Genomic DNA, 15086 nt, shown 5'->3' on the forward strand with positions numbered 1-15086 from the left:
GGAAGTCATAGGGCTGGGGCTCAAAGAGCTCTGTGCTTGGGTGTCATGAAGGTCCATCCACCTGCGTGCATGGACGTTTTATTAGTAGATGTCTCTTACTTCATGAAAACCTGGTCCTTGGAACAGTGGGCAGTTGGGACTGTGAGAATGAGTTCTGCACTAGGACAGAGCACCTAGTCCAAAGCACTGACTCTCTCAATTGCCCCCATGTAACCCTGGCCCAGTCACTTCATTCTTCTGAGCCTCAGTGTCCTCATCTGGGCAGCAGGAACAAAAATGCCTTCCAGGAAGGGCTGCCATGAGGAGAGAATGAGATCATGGCAACCCAGCCCTGGGGGCCATTCCCTCCTAATTTCTGAGTAACAACAGCCATTGTTTTTTGTTTTTTTTTTAATGTTTATTTATTTTTGACAGAGAGAGACAGAGCATGAACAGGGGAGGGGCAGAGAGAGAGGGAGACACAGAATCTGAAACAGGCTCCAGGCTCTGAGCTGTCAGCACAGAGCCCAACGCGGGGCTCGAACTCACGGACCGTGAGATCATGACCTGAGCCGAAGTCGGACGCTTAACCGACCGAGCCACCCAGGCGCCCCACAACGGCCATTGTTGACTGAGGGCTTCTAACAGTTCTCTGAGACGTGTCATCATTTCTGTGCTTCAGGCTCAGAGAGAGTAACTTCAGTCGTAACATCCCTAGCGACCCGCCCCCCCCCTCCCCCCAGACAACCTGACCTTCCCTCCCAGGTGCTGATTCCCTCCCAGTAGACTCCTGTTCCTTGGCTTGGACTTTCCAGATTGGTGTGACTATCTACCTGTTGCTCCTACCAGAGCCCTGACTAATACACACACAACCAACAAATGGCAGAGTCTGGAGATAACCCTGTGCTTTTTCTGCAAGCTCCTGAAGCCAGCATCACTGGGTAAGAAGCCATTCAGAACTCTGGCAGACTGAGAGGGCCAGGCTCCAGATGCTGCCATGCTGGTCTGAGAGGCTCGGGGGAGGGAAGCTGGAACGGAAAGCTTGCATGGGGGAATTAGCGGCATCTGTCTCATTCTGACTTGGGACGTCAGGAATGTGGCAAGCGGGTGCCTGCCAAGGAGGCTGGCAGGGAGGGGGCACAGGGTGGGTAGCGGAACCCCTCCTGGCCCCTGAGACCTACAAGGCACCATCTGCCTCTGTCATTCTGAGTGACCTGACTCTGGTCTCCCATGTGCACAGGACATTCTGGGAACCTGGGCTCTGGGGAAGGTTGGGGGAGGTGGGGGACAGGGGTCAACTCAGCTCCTTTCTTAGTCTCCCATCCTTGTGATCCTGGGCCTATCACATTCTTAGTTTCCCCATCATTAAATTGGGAAGGCTGATGTTTGTCTGGTGAGGCTGTAGTGAGGGACAGTGGTGAGTGGCTGAGCCCAGCTCAGCCGTGGGCTTACAATGGGAAAGTGGAAAAATGGGAGTTCTCATACATCATTCCCTGTCTTTGTCACTACTCTAGCCTCCCAACACTTTCCTCCCCCAGGTGAGTTCTTAGGGACCTGCCTGTCATGTGATTGATTGGGCTAGGCATAGTGACCTCCTGTGGAAGACTGGGTTTGGGAGAGGGGCTCAGAAAGTTTGCACGCTCCTGGAAGCTAGCAGGGGTCCTTGAGTGCAGGGGGAGCATAAGCCAAGAGCTGCTTGTGGAAGCTGCCTCCCAAGCCACCTGTAGGGGAATGGGAGAGAAGGGGAGGGGGCCTTGGGCTGGGAGGGGGTCACTTAGGAGGAGGACACACAGGGCTGCTGTGAAGCCCAAGTACCAGTTCTCAGTGCAATGCTCAACAAAACCCATGTGAACTCTGCATGGCATCCTTTCCCAAGCATGTGCTCATCCAAGACTCATTTCATCGTAAACTCCTAGCCCTGGGAGGTAGGCAGAGTAGGCGTACCCCACTGGTGAAGAAAGTGACAATCAGAGAAATAATAGCATTGGCCTGGGGACACTGGAAGTGGCAGGCTTTGAACCTCCTGGCTCCAAGTCTGGTGTTCTCTCCATCCCATTAGGGAATAGAGTTCCAACGGAAAGGAAGTAGTCAGGGATGACTCCCTGTTTTCTGGCCTGGTGCCTTTCCCTGAGATGAGGGGTAGGGGTCCTCATGGAGGTGGCTTTGTGTGGGAAGATGAGTAGTTCAGTTTGGGACATGGTGAGTCAGAGGGGGCACTGGTGGGAGTGCGAAGAGACTTGGAACAGGAAGAGAAGCATGGCCAGAAGCTGCTGCTCAGTCTCAGGCTGCTCCCAGCCCCAGATTCTTACATCCTGTCCCTTCTGACCCTGTATGTATTTTCAGCTGCCACCCCCTGGGAGGCCATGAGGCAATTCAGGTGGCCTCCACAAAGGGTCTGTCCTGTCCCAGGAGGACAGGGCAGGAGGGAGCACCAGGCACTGGGTCAGGTAACTCCACCCTGGTTCAGGGGCTGGAGAGCAGCAGTAACTGCCTGGATGGATCCCGGGAAGGTTCCAGGCTCAGAGCCCTGGGAAACTGATCTCCTCACCCCCTCCCCAGGGGAGGACCAGGCAGGCAGGGACAGCTGCAGCCTAGCTGGGCGGCAACCAGCTGCTGCCCGGGAGACTGGCCAGGGTGGGGCAGGCGGGGCAGGCACAGCCCCCACAAGCCCCCAGCCCGAGCAGCAGAGCGTGGGAGCAGGCAGCAGCCTTGAAGCTGTGTTTCAGGCTTTCACGCTGTGTTAACGGTCAGCTTGGTTAATGCTGAGCAGATGGGGGAGGGGTGCTGCCAGCTCCCTTGGGGACAGTCCCAGGGCAGGCACATGCACATGCATGTGCAGAGGGTATAAGAGTTCCATCCAGTGGATGGTGCCATGTGGACTCCTCTGCCATTAGCAGAGGAGCTAATTAGCACTCGTTCACACCATCACGTGCACAAGATGGGGCAAGACAGACCAAGTCAGAGGTGCACACAGGTTCCTGGGTTTGCCCTGAGGTAGCCGGAAGTGGATGCAAACCCAAGGCCTGGCACAAAGCCCTCAGTCTGTGTCACTCAGGCAAGACTCTCAGCTTGGGGGTCCCTCCACCCTGTTTCCCCTCCATCCACTGCAGGGAAGACACCAGGAACACAGAGGTTTATTTCAAAAAATAATTTATAAAAGGTCATTTGCTTCTGTGTTTTCGGCAGGCTTCCAGCCACTCAGCTGGGAGCACAGGGGCCAATGCTCTTGCCACCAAGATGCTGGGACAAACAGCAAAGGAGAGGCAGGGGAGGCCTGGGGAAATGGGGTTCGGAGGCCCAAGACCTCTCTTGGTGCAGGGAAGCAGGGAGATTTAGGACAGCTCTACAGCCAGGTCCAGCCAAACCCCTGGACTAAGTGCTAAGGGCCAGGAGGCCAGGCAGAACACTAACACTCAGGCCACTAGGACACCTGGGTCACGTGTCCAAAGACTGGGGTTGAAGTCTGGTTTGGGAATCTGAGGCCAGAGCTGGAAGCCTCATCAAGGGGCCCCCGGAACAAGGACAGACCTCCCCAAGGCAGAACTAGAGATCTGGGACACTACCCTAAGGTTGGGGCCTGAGGCTGCCAAGGTCAAGCACTGCCAGGTTGCCGCTAAACCAGGAGGCTGAAGGCTGCTGGCCTGCCTGCCTGTAACAACCTTGTGGCCCTGCTCATGTCTGCACTCCAGGGAAGGAGAAGGAGCTGGGCCCCAGTGGCAGGGGGTCATGGCAGAAGACAGAGTCGTTGGAGGAGCAGGTGCTGCTGGCATCCCCTCCAGCAGGGGAGTAGGGTCCAAAGGTCAGGCGGAGGTCCAGGTACTATGGGGAACAGTGCTGGTCAGTCCAGGTAGTCGGCTGAGATGAGGCCCAGAGGGGGGAGGGCAGAGGGAGGTCATGGGACAAGAGGAGAGCAGTACCTCCTCGGAGACGGCCAGCAGGACCTTGTCCAGTGCCTCCACCAGCTGCTTGAAAGTAGGCCTCTGAGAAGGTGCTGCGTGCCAGCATTCACGCATCAGCCCATACCTGGTGGAGAGGGTGGAGGGGCAGAAGAGTCTCAGGACTGAATGTGGGGGGAGACCTTATGGCAAGGGTATGATAAAGGGGCAGAGTTTGATAAGGGTTAGGTGGGGCTACTCAGGGGAAGGGTCACAGAAACTAGGCCAGGATCTCCCCTCAGATGGTGACAGTGAGTTAGGGAACCAAGTCCTAAGGACAAGGTCAGAGCAGAGGATGAGGACTGTAAAGTGGGAGAGAAGGGAGTGAGGTCTCACAGCTCTGGGGGACAGTTTGGGGGCCGGTCCATCCGATGCCCTTCCCGCAGAAGTGAGAACAGCTCCTCCACAGGGATGCCAGGGTATGGGGAACCCCCGAGAGTGAAGATCTCCCACAGCAGGATCCCAAACGACCACCTAGAGGCAAGAATAGTGCTCAGCAGGGCAGAGCTTTGCTCCCTACTCCTGGGGCTGGGATGGGGGGCCTCACAGGCATGATCCACCATGGAGGGTGGGGATTGGAGTCTGGGCCCACTCAGGTCCTAGGGTTGTGTGACCTTGGGCAAGTGCTTTGCCCCTTTTGTGGGGTAGGACAATGATTGCTGGCAGCTACTCCAGACCCCCAACCTCCAGGACTCACACGTCACTCTGGTGTGTATAGACTCGGTCAAACAAGGCCTCAGGTGCCATCCACTTTACAGGCAGGCGGCCCTGGATGGGAGAAGTGGGGGCATTGATGCCAAGTCCCATAGGTCCTGGTGCCCCCCACCCCCTTTCCAGCTTTGCCCTGCCTCCCTCACGTTGCTGGTTTTCTTGTAGTAGTCAATGTGGTGGACGCCACGGGCCAGCCCAAAGTCTGCTATCTTCATCACATTGTCCTCTGTCACCAGTACGTTTCGGGCAGCCAGGTCCCGGTGGATGCACTAGGGGCAGGGCAGGGGACTTAGGTTTATTAGGACACATGGCTGGATGCTGGGCACACTGCACTTCACAGTAACCCTGGGGGTAGGCATCATCCACTCATTCTACGAATGAAGACGTCAAGATGCAGAGAGGGGGAAACCAAAGCTAACTTCAGGGCCCCACCTCTCTCTTGCATGGTCTCTTCCCTTGCCCGATGAGTTAGGGATTGTGTGAGGAAGGAATAGGGACATGCAGTGTCAACTGTGTATGGATGGGGGGTACAGAAGGACTTGGGAACATTTAGACAGGATAATGAAAAAGGGGAAAGAGGGAGAAGATGGGGACATTCAGTGCCAGCGGCAGGAAAGTACGCAGGTGGAGCAGTTAGAATGGTCCAGAGTGCTGCCCACTGCCCATACCTTCCTTGACTCCAGATACTGCATGCCTCTGGCCACCTGGTAGGCACAGGAAACCAGAGCAGGGAAGGAAAGTGGCCCTTCACTGCTCCTTGGCCCATCAGGGCTGAGGTCGGGGCCTGGGGGACGCCGGGCCCGCAGGAACTCCCGCAGGTTTCCCTTGGCGGCACACTCCACAATCACATACAGAGGCCCTGTAGAGGTGAGAATGGACAGGGAGGCTGCTGAGGCTGTGGCTCCATACCCCACTGTCCCTGTCCTTAGCCCCATTCGAACCCACCTTCCTGAGTACAGACACCCAACAGGTTGATAATGTTCTTATGTCGGCCGATCAGCTTCATCACCTCCATCTCAGAGACCAGGTCTGCCAAGTCCTTGTCGGAGGCATTGTCTGCAAGGGTGACATCCAGGGTGACTATACGTGGGGGAAGTGCAGGGTTGACTATATAGGACATTGAGTGCTGGACCTGGAGTCAGGAAGCTCTGGGCCTGAATTCGTGCTAAGCTCTCCGGCCTTTAAAAAGTCTTCTAACGTCTCTGAACCTCAGGATCATCTTGTATAAAATGGGGCAATGGATCATGCCCTACCTCTCACAGCAGTTGCAAGGATGAAACAAGATCAAGGATCTACAGGAGGTAGGCCTCTCTGTGAGTGGGACTAGGAAACAGAGGAGAGGAGGAAGAACTCTGAACAGGAAGACGCTGTGTCTGGAGGTTTGGCATTCGTTCTTGATGGGGTAAGAGCTCCTGGGGGCGGGAAGCAGGCTGGCGCCCTGAGGCCTGTCTGACTGGGGCCTGGTGTCCTTTTGGCCTGAGAATTCAGGGAGCTGCCCGTGAAGTACAGCTAGGGGAGGCTGAGAAAAAGCTGCTCCAGATCTTCTTGGGAAGGCTGAGGACCAGGGCTGACCTGTGGCCCTTGGCCAATGACATACCCTCCCTGCCAAACCTCACAATGCACATTTCTCAATCCCTGCCTCCCAGAAAGCACCAGGTGGCCCCAGCTGTGCAGAGAGGAGGGGGTGGGGGAGCAGAACAATGGTTTTGGCTGCTCTTGTAGAGGAAGTGGGGGATAGCAGTGAGAAGCCCCGATGGCAGGTCCCAGGTGTGTCCTAGGCACTTTGGGGCTGGTGCTTGGGCTGTTCTAGAGTGGTGGACATGGGGAGAGACTTGGGGGAGGGCCCAGATGGGGAGGCTGAAGGTATGGCCTGTGAGGCTGACATGGTTATCTGAGACCCAGGCTGACGTGGGGCCAGGGCTAACGTGGGGGTGCCTAACCCCAGTCATCCCAAATCCTTGTAATTCTCATCATTCAAGTGGTTAAGATTTTATGTACCAGGCACTTGCCACGAGCCTCAGCCTGGGAACTATTGTTTACCCCATGTGACATGTGAGGAAACAGTCTCAGAAATGGCTGGCCAGGGTCGGTAGCAGAGTTGGGCCCTAGGCCCAAGAGTGGCATCTTGCAGCCCTTTTGGCCACCAGTGCTCAACTGGTAGCACCATGAGCCCCTTCTGTTAGTCTCACGGCCACAGCACCTCCCCCGGTGTCACCACTCACCCTTGAGCATCTTGACAGCCACAGTGCTGGCTTGGTCAGGCCGGGCGGGGTCCATGCCGAAGGCCTCTGCACGCACCACCTGCCCGAAGCAGCCCTCACCCAGGGGCTTCCCAAGCACCAACCTGGAAATTAGAAAGCCGAGGCCTCAGCCATATGAACATCATTCCTGCCTGGAACCTGAACCTTATGCTCACTCCATGCAGCATACCTGTCCCGGGGGAACTCCCACAGCGGGTCGAGAGGTAGGTCTAGACTCACAAGGCCAGCGAGCAAGGGAGGGCCACTGGAGGAGAGACGAACACCCCGCACCAAGGACGAGCTTGACTTGGCTGAAGAACCTGACTCCAGGGAGAACTGTAAGGTGGGTGACTTGGTCAGCCTGCTGGAGCTGAGCTGGGTTGGGAAGGCAGGCCAAGAGCCTCGCTATGGGGACACAGGAAGGCGTGGGTAACAGCAAGGTACCTGTCGGGCCAGAGGGAAGCGGGACAGCTTTTGCACAGTGGCGGGCCGCCTAGGGTGCCGGCTGATGAGTATCTGCCCTCGATATAGCCCGGCCAGCAGCAGGAGGACAACCAATGCCAGAGAGCCTGACACGTACAGGATGATGTCCGTGTACCTGGCTTCAGGTGCTGGTGCTGTCCATGTGAGGTCCTCCTCTGTCCACAGACAGACACATATATAGACAGAAAACTGACAGGTCAGTGGTCAGATGGCCAGCTCCACATCTTCTAACTCAGGCCCTCTCAGCTCCCAGCACACATGGGGACATTTGACAAACAAGCTGGAGCTATACCCAGTCCTGCACACCCATACCCCAGAGGCTCACAAGGCAATCATATGTGGACATGCACAGAAGGACCGCTAATGAGGGACCAAACACACAAATCCGCATGCTATGTCCCAAGCCCCACAGGACACAGCCCACTGCTGGATCAGAGCAGGGTTCCTGCAGCCTCTCCTGGCCCCCTCAAGTGCTCACCTGGCAGCACCGTGAGCCAGGCTGACTGGTAGGAAAGGCCAATGGAGTTGCCTGCCAGGCAGGTGTATTCGCCTGCGTCCTCGGCTGACACGTTCCGAAGGTATAGGACCTCCACCTCTGAGCTATTGATGTCTGCTGTCTGGGGACCGGGGACATAATCAGGGGTCGCCACAGGGCCTAGGGCAATATTGTGGGTAGGATGGAGGCTGGGGACCAACCCCCCACACCCCATGGGAGAGTAGTAGGCTTCAGGTGCTGGTGGGGGCTAGACCTTCAGGACTTGCACGTAGGGGAAGCCGTCGGCACCGAAACTGCTGCCATTGATGACGATGTGCTTCAGCCACTGGATGTGGGGTTGGGCGTCGCTGTATACCTTGCACAGCAGCTCTACGTCGCTGCCTACCACAGCTGTGGTGTTGGCTGGGAGCCCCGCCTGCAGGATGGGCCGGTGCGGGGACCGCTCTGGGGGCCGGGCCAGGCGGTCAACCCTGACCAGTGGCACCCACAGAAGCACCCTGGTCATCCGCCTCCTGCCTCCCCCCAGCTCCAGGGAAGGAACTTCCTGATATGCAGCTCAGATCTTGTCCACCCCCTGCTTACCATAGCTCCCCATTGCCTTTGCAGTCAAGGACAGCTTCACGGTCTAGCATTTAAAGCCCTCCACGACATGGCTCCCCACTTACATGCCACACTCCAGGCATACAGCTCTTCACAAATGCATTGTATTTGTCACACCTAGGACCTTTATTCAGCCTGTGCCTGGATGTCTTCCTCACTTTTTCTCTCAGCTGACCCTATTCCTCCAGGCCAACATTACCCCCTGTGCTTCCCTCTGACCCACTAGGACACTTAGGGCAGCTTGAGCCATCTAAGACCAAGTCCATGTTGCCTGTCAGACCGGGCCCTACCCGAGGGCAGTGTCAGAGCTCCCACCCCCATACCACCTTGCCTGCCCGTCCGCTCACCCAGCACATCCAGCAGATAGCTGTAGCGGATGCTGCCCATAGAGTTCTCCACGAGGCAAGTGTATGTGCCACGGTCCGAGGGCACCACACTTTCCATCACCAGGCTCCAGTGCTGGTGGCGCAGCTGGGGACAGGGGAAGTGTCCATGAGGGGCCACTCACCTGTGCCCATCCAGGGGTCAAGGGAATGAGGGGGCTAGATCCCGCTCACAGGGGTCTTCTCAAGCTTTCTAGGCCCTGGGGAAGCCAGGCCAAGGCCAGAGACCCTGAGATGAAGGAGAAGGCTCCAGGAAGTGTCTGAGCCCTGGGTCTGGGTCTTTGAGTTTTAGCAGGGGCTCTTCCTGGCTGTACCACCTTGGGCCAGTTTTTGCCCTCTCTCAGTTTCAGCTTCCTCACTACAGCCTGGAGCAGGCTCTGCAGGGTCTTATCATGAGAATTAGTTGCTGAAACTCAATACCTGCCAGTTATTGATCCTTCCCACTTCCCACAGAAAGCTAAGGCTGCGAGATTAAGTCATTTGCCGCAGGGTGGCAGAGTGGGTACTTGAATCAGAGCTGTCCAAGTCCACAGTTTAGTGCTGCTAGGGCCCACAGCTGCCTTCCTCATTAGAGAAGGAATGACTTATAGGTATGAGGGGACCAAGAGGGGAGTGAAAATGGAGGAACAGATGGTCTTGGAACCTGGAGACTCACCCGAATGCCTCCAATGCGATGCTCCCCGTGGAAATCCTTTCCATCCTTGAGCCAGCGGATGGTGGGCATGGGGTTGCCTGCAGCTGGACAGCGGAACTTTACAGTGTTCCCAGCAGGCACTGCATGCAGTTTCTTCTCCATGCGCTGAGGGTGTGTCCAGTAGGGTGCTGGAGAGGAGGGGAAAGGAGAACTTAGTGTCCCCAGGATGACCACCTGCTTCCACACAGGTCTCTTCTTCTCAGTGACCAGCTGGGAAGTAGGAAAATGAGTCCTTGAGGACTCATACTGACCTTGCTGGGGGTAAATGTGCCCATTCGAGGGGTTCCCGTGGGCCTTAGGGTCCTCATTACCATTGCTGGAGGTCAAGGAGTCTATGTCAAGAATAAAGAGATGTCTGAGGTCTAGGATGGGGAGGATCTCTCTCCCCAGGCACCCTTTAGCCCCTTCTAGACCCCCTTACCATCCACAACCAAGGTAACATTGTGCAGGACAAGCATGGAGCCTCGTGCCAGGCAGAGGTAGCAGCCAGCATCCTCCGGTAGGAAGCTGGCGATCTCCAAGCGGCCCCTCCAGCCTCGTACCCGGCCAGCAGGTGCTAGGCGACTGCCCTCCTTGTACCAGTGGCCACCACGCTCAGCCCGCCCACAGCATAACCGCACAGGCTGCCCAAGGGCCACGGTCAGCTCCTGCTCTTGCTGCTCTGGGCTGGGGGCCAGGCAGGGCTCTGTGGGCCAAGGGCAGAGGTCAGTGAGCCCCACAGCCCCAGCTGAGGGAGCCCCCTGCATATGGGGAACATGCTGCACAGGCAGGGCACAAGCACCTCTCGACACATGCTGGACACCTGCTGCTCCTCAACTTACACACACATAATCACATGCTACAGATGCTCTGTGTAAGGCAATTACCACGCCTCTGGTGCACATCACACACGCAGTGCAGAGCACACATGCTGAACTGGTCATGCCATTGCCTGACACACACATACATACACACACACATACAACACATGCTATAGATGCCACATACAGGGCACATGCCACATCTCCCAGGCACACCACACTCACAGTGCATATACCATACATGCTGTCCGGGCCTCCCAAACCCAGTGCATAGAACACACACACACCCACACACCCACCCGCACACACACATACACACACACAGCCGATGGGCTCACCACCAGTTCTGCAGCCCAGCACAGGACCCTTCACCCTGCAAGGTCAGTCCTCTCTCGTGGACACAGAGATAGGTGGATGCTTGCTGGGAGCCAGACACTTTGTCTCAAATGGTTGGGCCCTGCCCTGCTGTCACCTCTTCAAGGAACTGGGCCAGGATCTTCTCCTGCTTTTCTCAGCTAGTAGTCCCCTCCAGGTGCCCACCCCTGCCATCCTCTCTCACCTTAAAGGCCATACCTAGCTCCATTTCCTCAGAGGTCTCAAGGGACAAAGCTGGAGCCCCAGGCACCTCCAGCAGGACCCCCAACAGGGCCAACAGCAGCTGCATATCCTTCCTGCTGCTCACAAGGACCCAGGCTGGGCTTCCCACCAACTGCCTTCCTGAAAAGGAGGGAGAAGAACCCCTGCTATGCATGCACCTTTGGTGGTACTATTCCCCTATTTTGCAGATGAAGAAACTGAGACAGGAAGTGGTTAGAAGTCTTGTCCAACCCCCCCCCCCCCCACCACCACCACACAGCAGCAAGGCAGAGACTGGAAGTAGCTTTGCTGTTGCCAGAGCCCAAAGCTTCTTCACAGTAGGTTGTGCAGGGGGGCAGGGCTGGGCTTCCTGCTCTCCTCCGGTCCTGCTGAGACCTTGGCACAAGTTCACAGAAAGGGCAGTTTGGGGATTCTTTCCTTGGAGGAAAGCAGAGAACGGAGACAGATCTTCTGCTCACTGTCAGCACACATCATTTATTTTTTTGCTGAATAAATGAATTTATTGCTGGAGAACAAAAAAAAAAAAATATGAAATACAATACAAGGCCAAACCTCAGCATCTGGATGTTATCTGATCTGACCCACACTTCTTACAGCATTACTGACATTTTCGTGACCAGCTTTGAATAGCTCTGGTGGCAGGGCGCTCACTACTGACAAGGCAGTACATTCCATGGCAAGCAGTTCTTCCTCATGCTGAACCAGAAATGCATGCTGGGAATACCTCTGCTTTTTGTGTCCTCACAACTCTATTTGAGGCAACACGGGCTCTTGCGTCCAACAAAGTGAAGTTCAAATCCTGACTCTAACCAACTTGCAAGTTCCAGTCCCTCTCTGGGTGCTGTCCTCACAGGACTGCTTTGAGGATAAAAGAGAACATATGTAGGGAACACAGGGAGCACAGGATGTTGGAATGTTCTCCTCCCCCTTCCTCCCCACGACTGTCATTCTGGGTCTGCCCTTGGCCAATCACCTCTGATTCTGGTGCAGTTCAGGTGTGATGTACACACCCACCCTATCTGGTTATCCTCCTCCATATGCCACCAAGGATGTCTGCATCCTTGGCGACCAGTATAGTCCCAGGGGCTACTGGCTATTACCTGGGGCTGAATAACAGTCACTAGGCACTGGTGTCTCTGAATTTACCTTGCCCAGGAAGCCAACTGCACCCTTCTCATCAGCTGCTGCCCCCCTTCCAGCTCTGGCTCTGAGGCAGGGGGCACTTAGTTTGTCTTGGCCAAAGCTATTATCTCCCCCTTCAAACTGCTCCTTCCCTGGGTTGCCCCTGAAGCTGGGGTATCATCTCATCTCATGCCCCCTCACCCCTCCTCCACCTCCAGTCCATCTGCCTCCTCAATCCTTCTGTGGTCCATCCCATCACCGTTGCTTGGACCCAGGGCAGGCCATAGTCATCTCTAGCTTGGGCCTTTGCAGACATCTCCCTTGACTCTCCAGCCTCCACTCTCCAGCAGGGCTTTAAAAATTACAAATATTTGCCATGTCACCACCCCACACCCCCTCAGCTTTCAAACCCTTAATGGCTGCCCTTGTCCAGTAGGATCCAATCTACAGTTTATCCAGCATCCCAAGCCGCCCTCCTTGCCCTTGTCAATCCTCTTTGGTTGCACAGTCTGCTCCTTCAGCCTCTTCAGCACTGAAACCACTGACTTTTAAAACTGGGCATATCTTCTCTCTTGCACATACACACCTCTGCGTCCCCATTTCTCTTCTTCATCGGACTCAGATGCCACTGTCCCTGCACACACCCCCAGTTTCTATGGCTCTCCTCCACAAAATCCCTCCACCCTGCTCTGCTCTGCAGGGAGTGCGGCTCTCAGGGTCCACAGCTCTAGTTGGGAAAGGAGTGGGGAGGCCCAGGATTTTATTCCCATTCCGGGCTGCCCTGATCTTGTGACCTCAGGACACTTAGTCGGATCACACGCGGCGGCAGACAGACCGACCCGCTGCCTTGTTCAGGGGCTGAAGGGCCTGACACTGTCATCAGACAGTCCTGGGTTCTCCTTCAGCTTTCCGCACTAAAGCGTTGGGGGACCCGGGGCAAATGACTGCACGTCTCGGATCCTCCGCTTCCTCATCTCTACTCCGGGAGCGCAGTCAGTCCAGCGCGCGCGGCCAAGGGACCAGCGCGCGTTTTTCTTCCTCCCCCCCTACCCGGCCACCCTGGGGGGAGGTGCAAACAGCCAGGTCCAGAGGGGAGCAGCAGAGACAGCCGGCCCGCCCCCGCCCCGGTGGGCAATGAGTAACCAGCTCCGCGGCCAGGGTGCTCTTTGGACGGAGCGGGACAAAAGGCCCTGTGTGCGCTGCGGGTTACTGATTTACCGTCCCCTCCACCCCCCTTCCGAGAGGACGCCCAGGTCCCCAGTGCTGGGAGGGGGCAGTCCCTGAGCCCCGCCGCCGCTCGCCCCCTGGCGGCTGGGAGCGCAACCTGGGTCCTCAAGGGGTCCCGGCTCACTTCGAGCCTCCGTGGTCCCTCTCCAGGCACAGGGTCCCAGCTCACCTGGGTCCTCCGCGGCCGCGCTCCCAGCTCCGGCCAGCCCCGACACCCGCTCCTAGTGGGGACTGCAGACTCAGCCAGGGCGCTCCTCCGCCCCGGGCCAGAGAGCCAGGAATGCACCCGCGACAGTGGCGTGGCCGCTGGAGGCCCAGCGTCCCGCCCACCTTGGGCCCCGCCCCTCCTGGACCAGCTCTAACCTGACAGCGACTTGGCGGGGGACAACCCAAGGCCCCGCCCACCTTGGGCCCGCCCCTCCTGGATCAGCACTATCAGGACCACCGCCAAAGCTGCGGGAAGTACAGTGTCCCGTCCGCTTGGACATCAGTCCCCAAACCCAACAGAGCCGAGTGGCCATCTGGGTCAGCCCAATCCCGGGGCCCCGCCCCAGGTTGCTGCACACCCCATCAGACTCCGCCTCTTTTCGATACACCCAGACCAGGCTTCCAAGTTCTAGTTATCTGCTCTATCCTCTGCTAGTCACCCCTTAGACAAGACCCAGCAGTCCTGAACAGCCAGCCTCCACAGACCTTGGTCCTGCCTGCCTACTTCTGTCTTCTGTAAGTGGCTGGGAGATCCCCTCTGCCCCCAACCCACTCTGTCCGTTCTCTGCACAGCTCTCAGTGATATTTGCAAAACAAATCTGGGGGCTGCTGGCTGGCTCAGTAGGTGGAGCATGGGGCTCTTGATCTCGCGGTTGTGAGTTCAAGCCTCACGTTGGGTGTGGAGATTGCTTAAATAAACTTTAAAAAAATCTTAAAAAAAAATACAAATCTGAATGTATCCATCACCCCTTTAAAATTTTCTGGCAGTTTTCTATAATGATTCTTGGCATGACCAGGCCCCTATCCACATCTCCTGATGAATTCTTTATTTCTTCCTTGCTCCCACTCTACCTCTGGGCCTTTGCACATATGATTCCTTCTTCCTGGAATGATCTTTCCCCTCTAGGTCTGGTTGATTCCATTTCATTCTTAGATGTCAGCTAACTTCCTCAGAGAAGCCCTCTGGACCTGTCAGGCTCCATTTAGATGCCTTCTGTCCTGTGGGCATGGAGAAAGAGGCAGGAAGTAAAGCACAGATTTCAGGACTCAAATCTCAGTGCCATCACACTTGGAGTAACCTTGGCAGGTTAGTCCATCCCTGTGTTTTCATTTTCTCAACAGTAAAGTAAGTATAATGATAGTATCATCCTCATGAATTTTTTGTGAAAAGTAAACATGTGTAAGCCTTTAGAACATTGCCTGGTGTGTAACATTTGCTTTGTAATGTTCACTATGATTATTTAGGACGTGTTACTTTTTCAACTTCATGGAACATTCCAGAATTGTAACTAAAACAGTTGTGTAAATAGAAGCCAGGAACTGCCTACAGACTTCAACACCTGCACGCAGTAGGTACTGCTCCACCTTGCTCAGGTCTGCCTCGCTGGTAAGTACCCCTCCTCTTGAGCATCTAGGTAGTGGCCAAATGAGGAGGTCAGCTGACCTTTGTCTTCTGCTCCGTCCTTACCTGAAGTCTAAGCCCTCCACTCCTAAGAAGGAGAAGAAAACCCCTTAGCTGGGGTCTCAGACTCACTTCCCAATTCCTCTGGCAGGTGGAGACTTGCCCCAGGGGAACCAGCTTCCTTTTCCATTGTTATGCGAAGGAGTCTAG

General features: G+C 56.1%; 1 protein-coding gene across 1 annotated transcript; it reads right to left on the reverse strand.

Moving 5' to 3' along the window:
• Positions 1-3112: 3112 nt before the first annotated feature.
• FGFR4 (fibroblast growth factor receptor 4) lies at positions 3113-13599 on the reverse strand. Its single transcript, XM_042945737.1, has 18 exons — positions 13437-13599; positions 10895-11038; positions 9943-10206; positions 9773-9853; positions 9483-9649; positions 8792-8915; positions 8098-8288; positions 7827-7965; positions 7310-7503; positions 7056-7201; positions 6848-6969; positions 5571-5681; positions 5294-5484; positions 4772-4894; positions 4612-4682; positions 4251-4388; positions 3897-4002; positions 3113-3798 (listed from the first exon to the last, which is right to left on the reverse strand). The coding sequence occupies exons 2-18, from the start codon at positions 10983-10985 to the stop codon at positions 3652-3654; spliced, it is 2406 nt and encodes an 801-aa protein (XP_042801671.1). The 5' UTR covers positions 10986-11038; positions 13437-13599; the 3' UTR covers positions 3113-3651.
• Positions 13600-15086: the final 1487 nt, after the last annotated feature.

The sequence above is a fragment of the Panthera leo genome, chromosome A1, assembly GCF_018350215.1.
Source record: "Panthera leo isolate Ple1 chromosome A1, P.leo_Ple1_pat1.1, whole genome shotgun sequence".
NCBI classification, from domain to species: Eukaryota; Metazoa; Chordata; class Mammalia; order Carnivora; family Felidae; genus Panthera; species Panthera leo.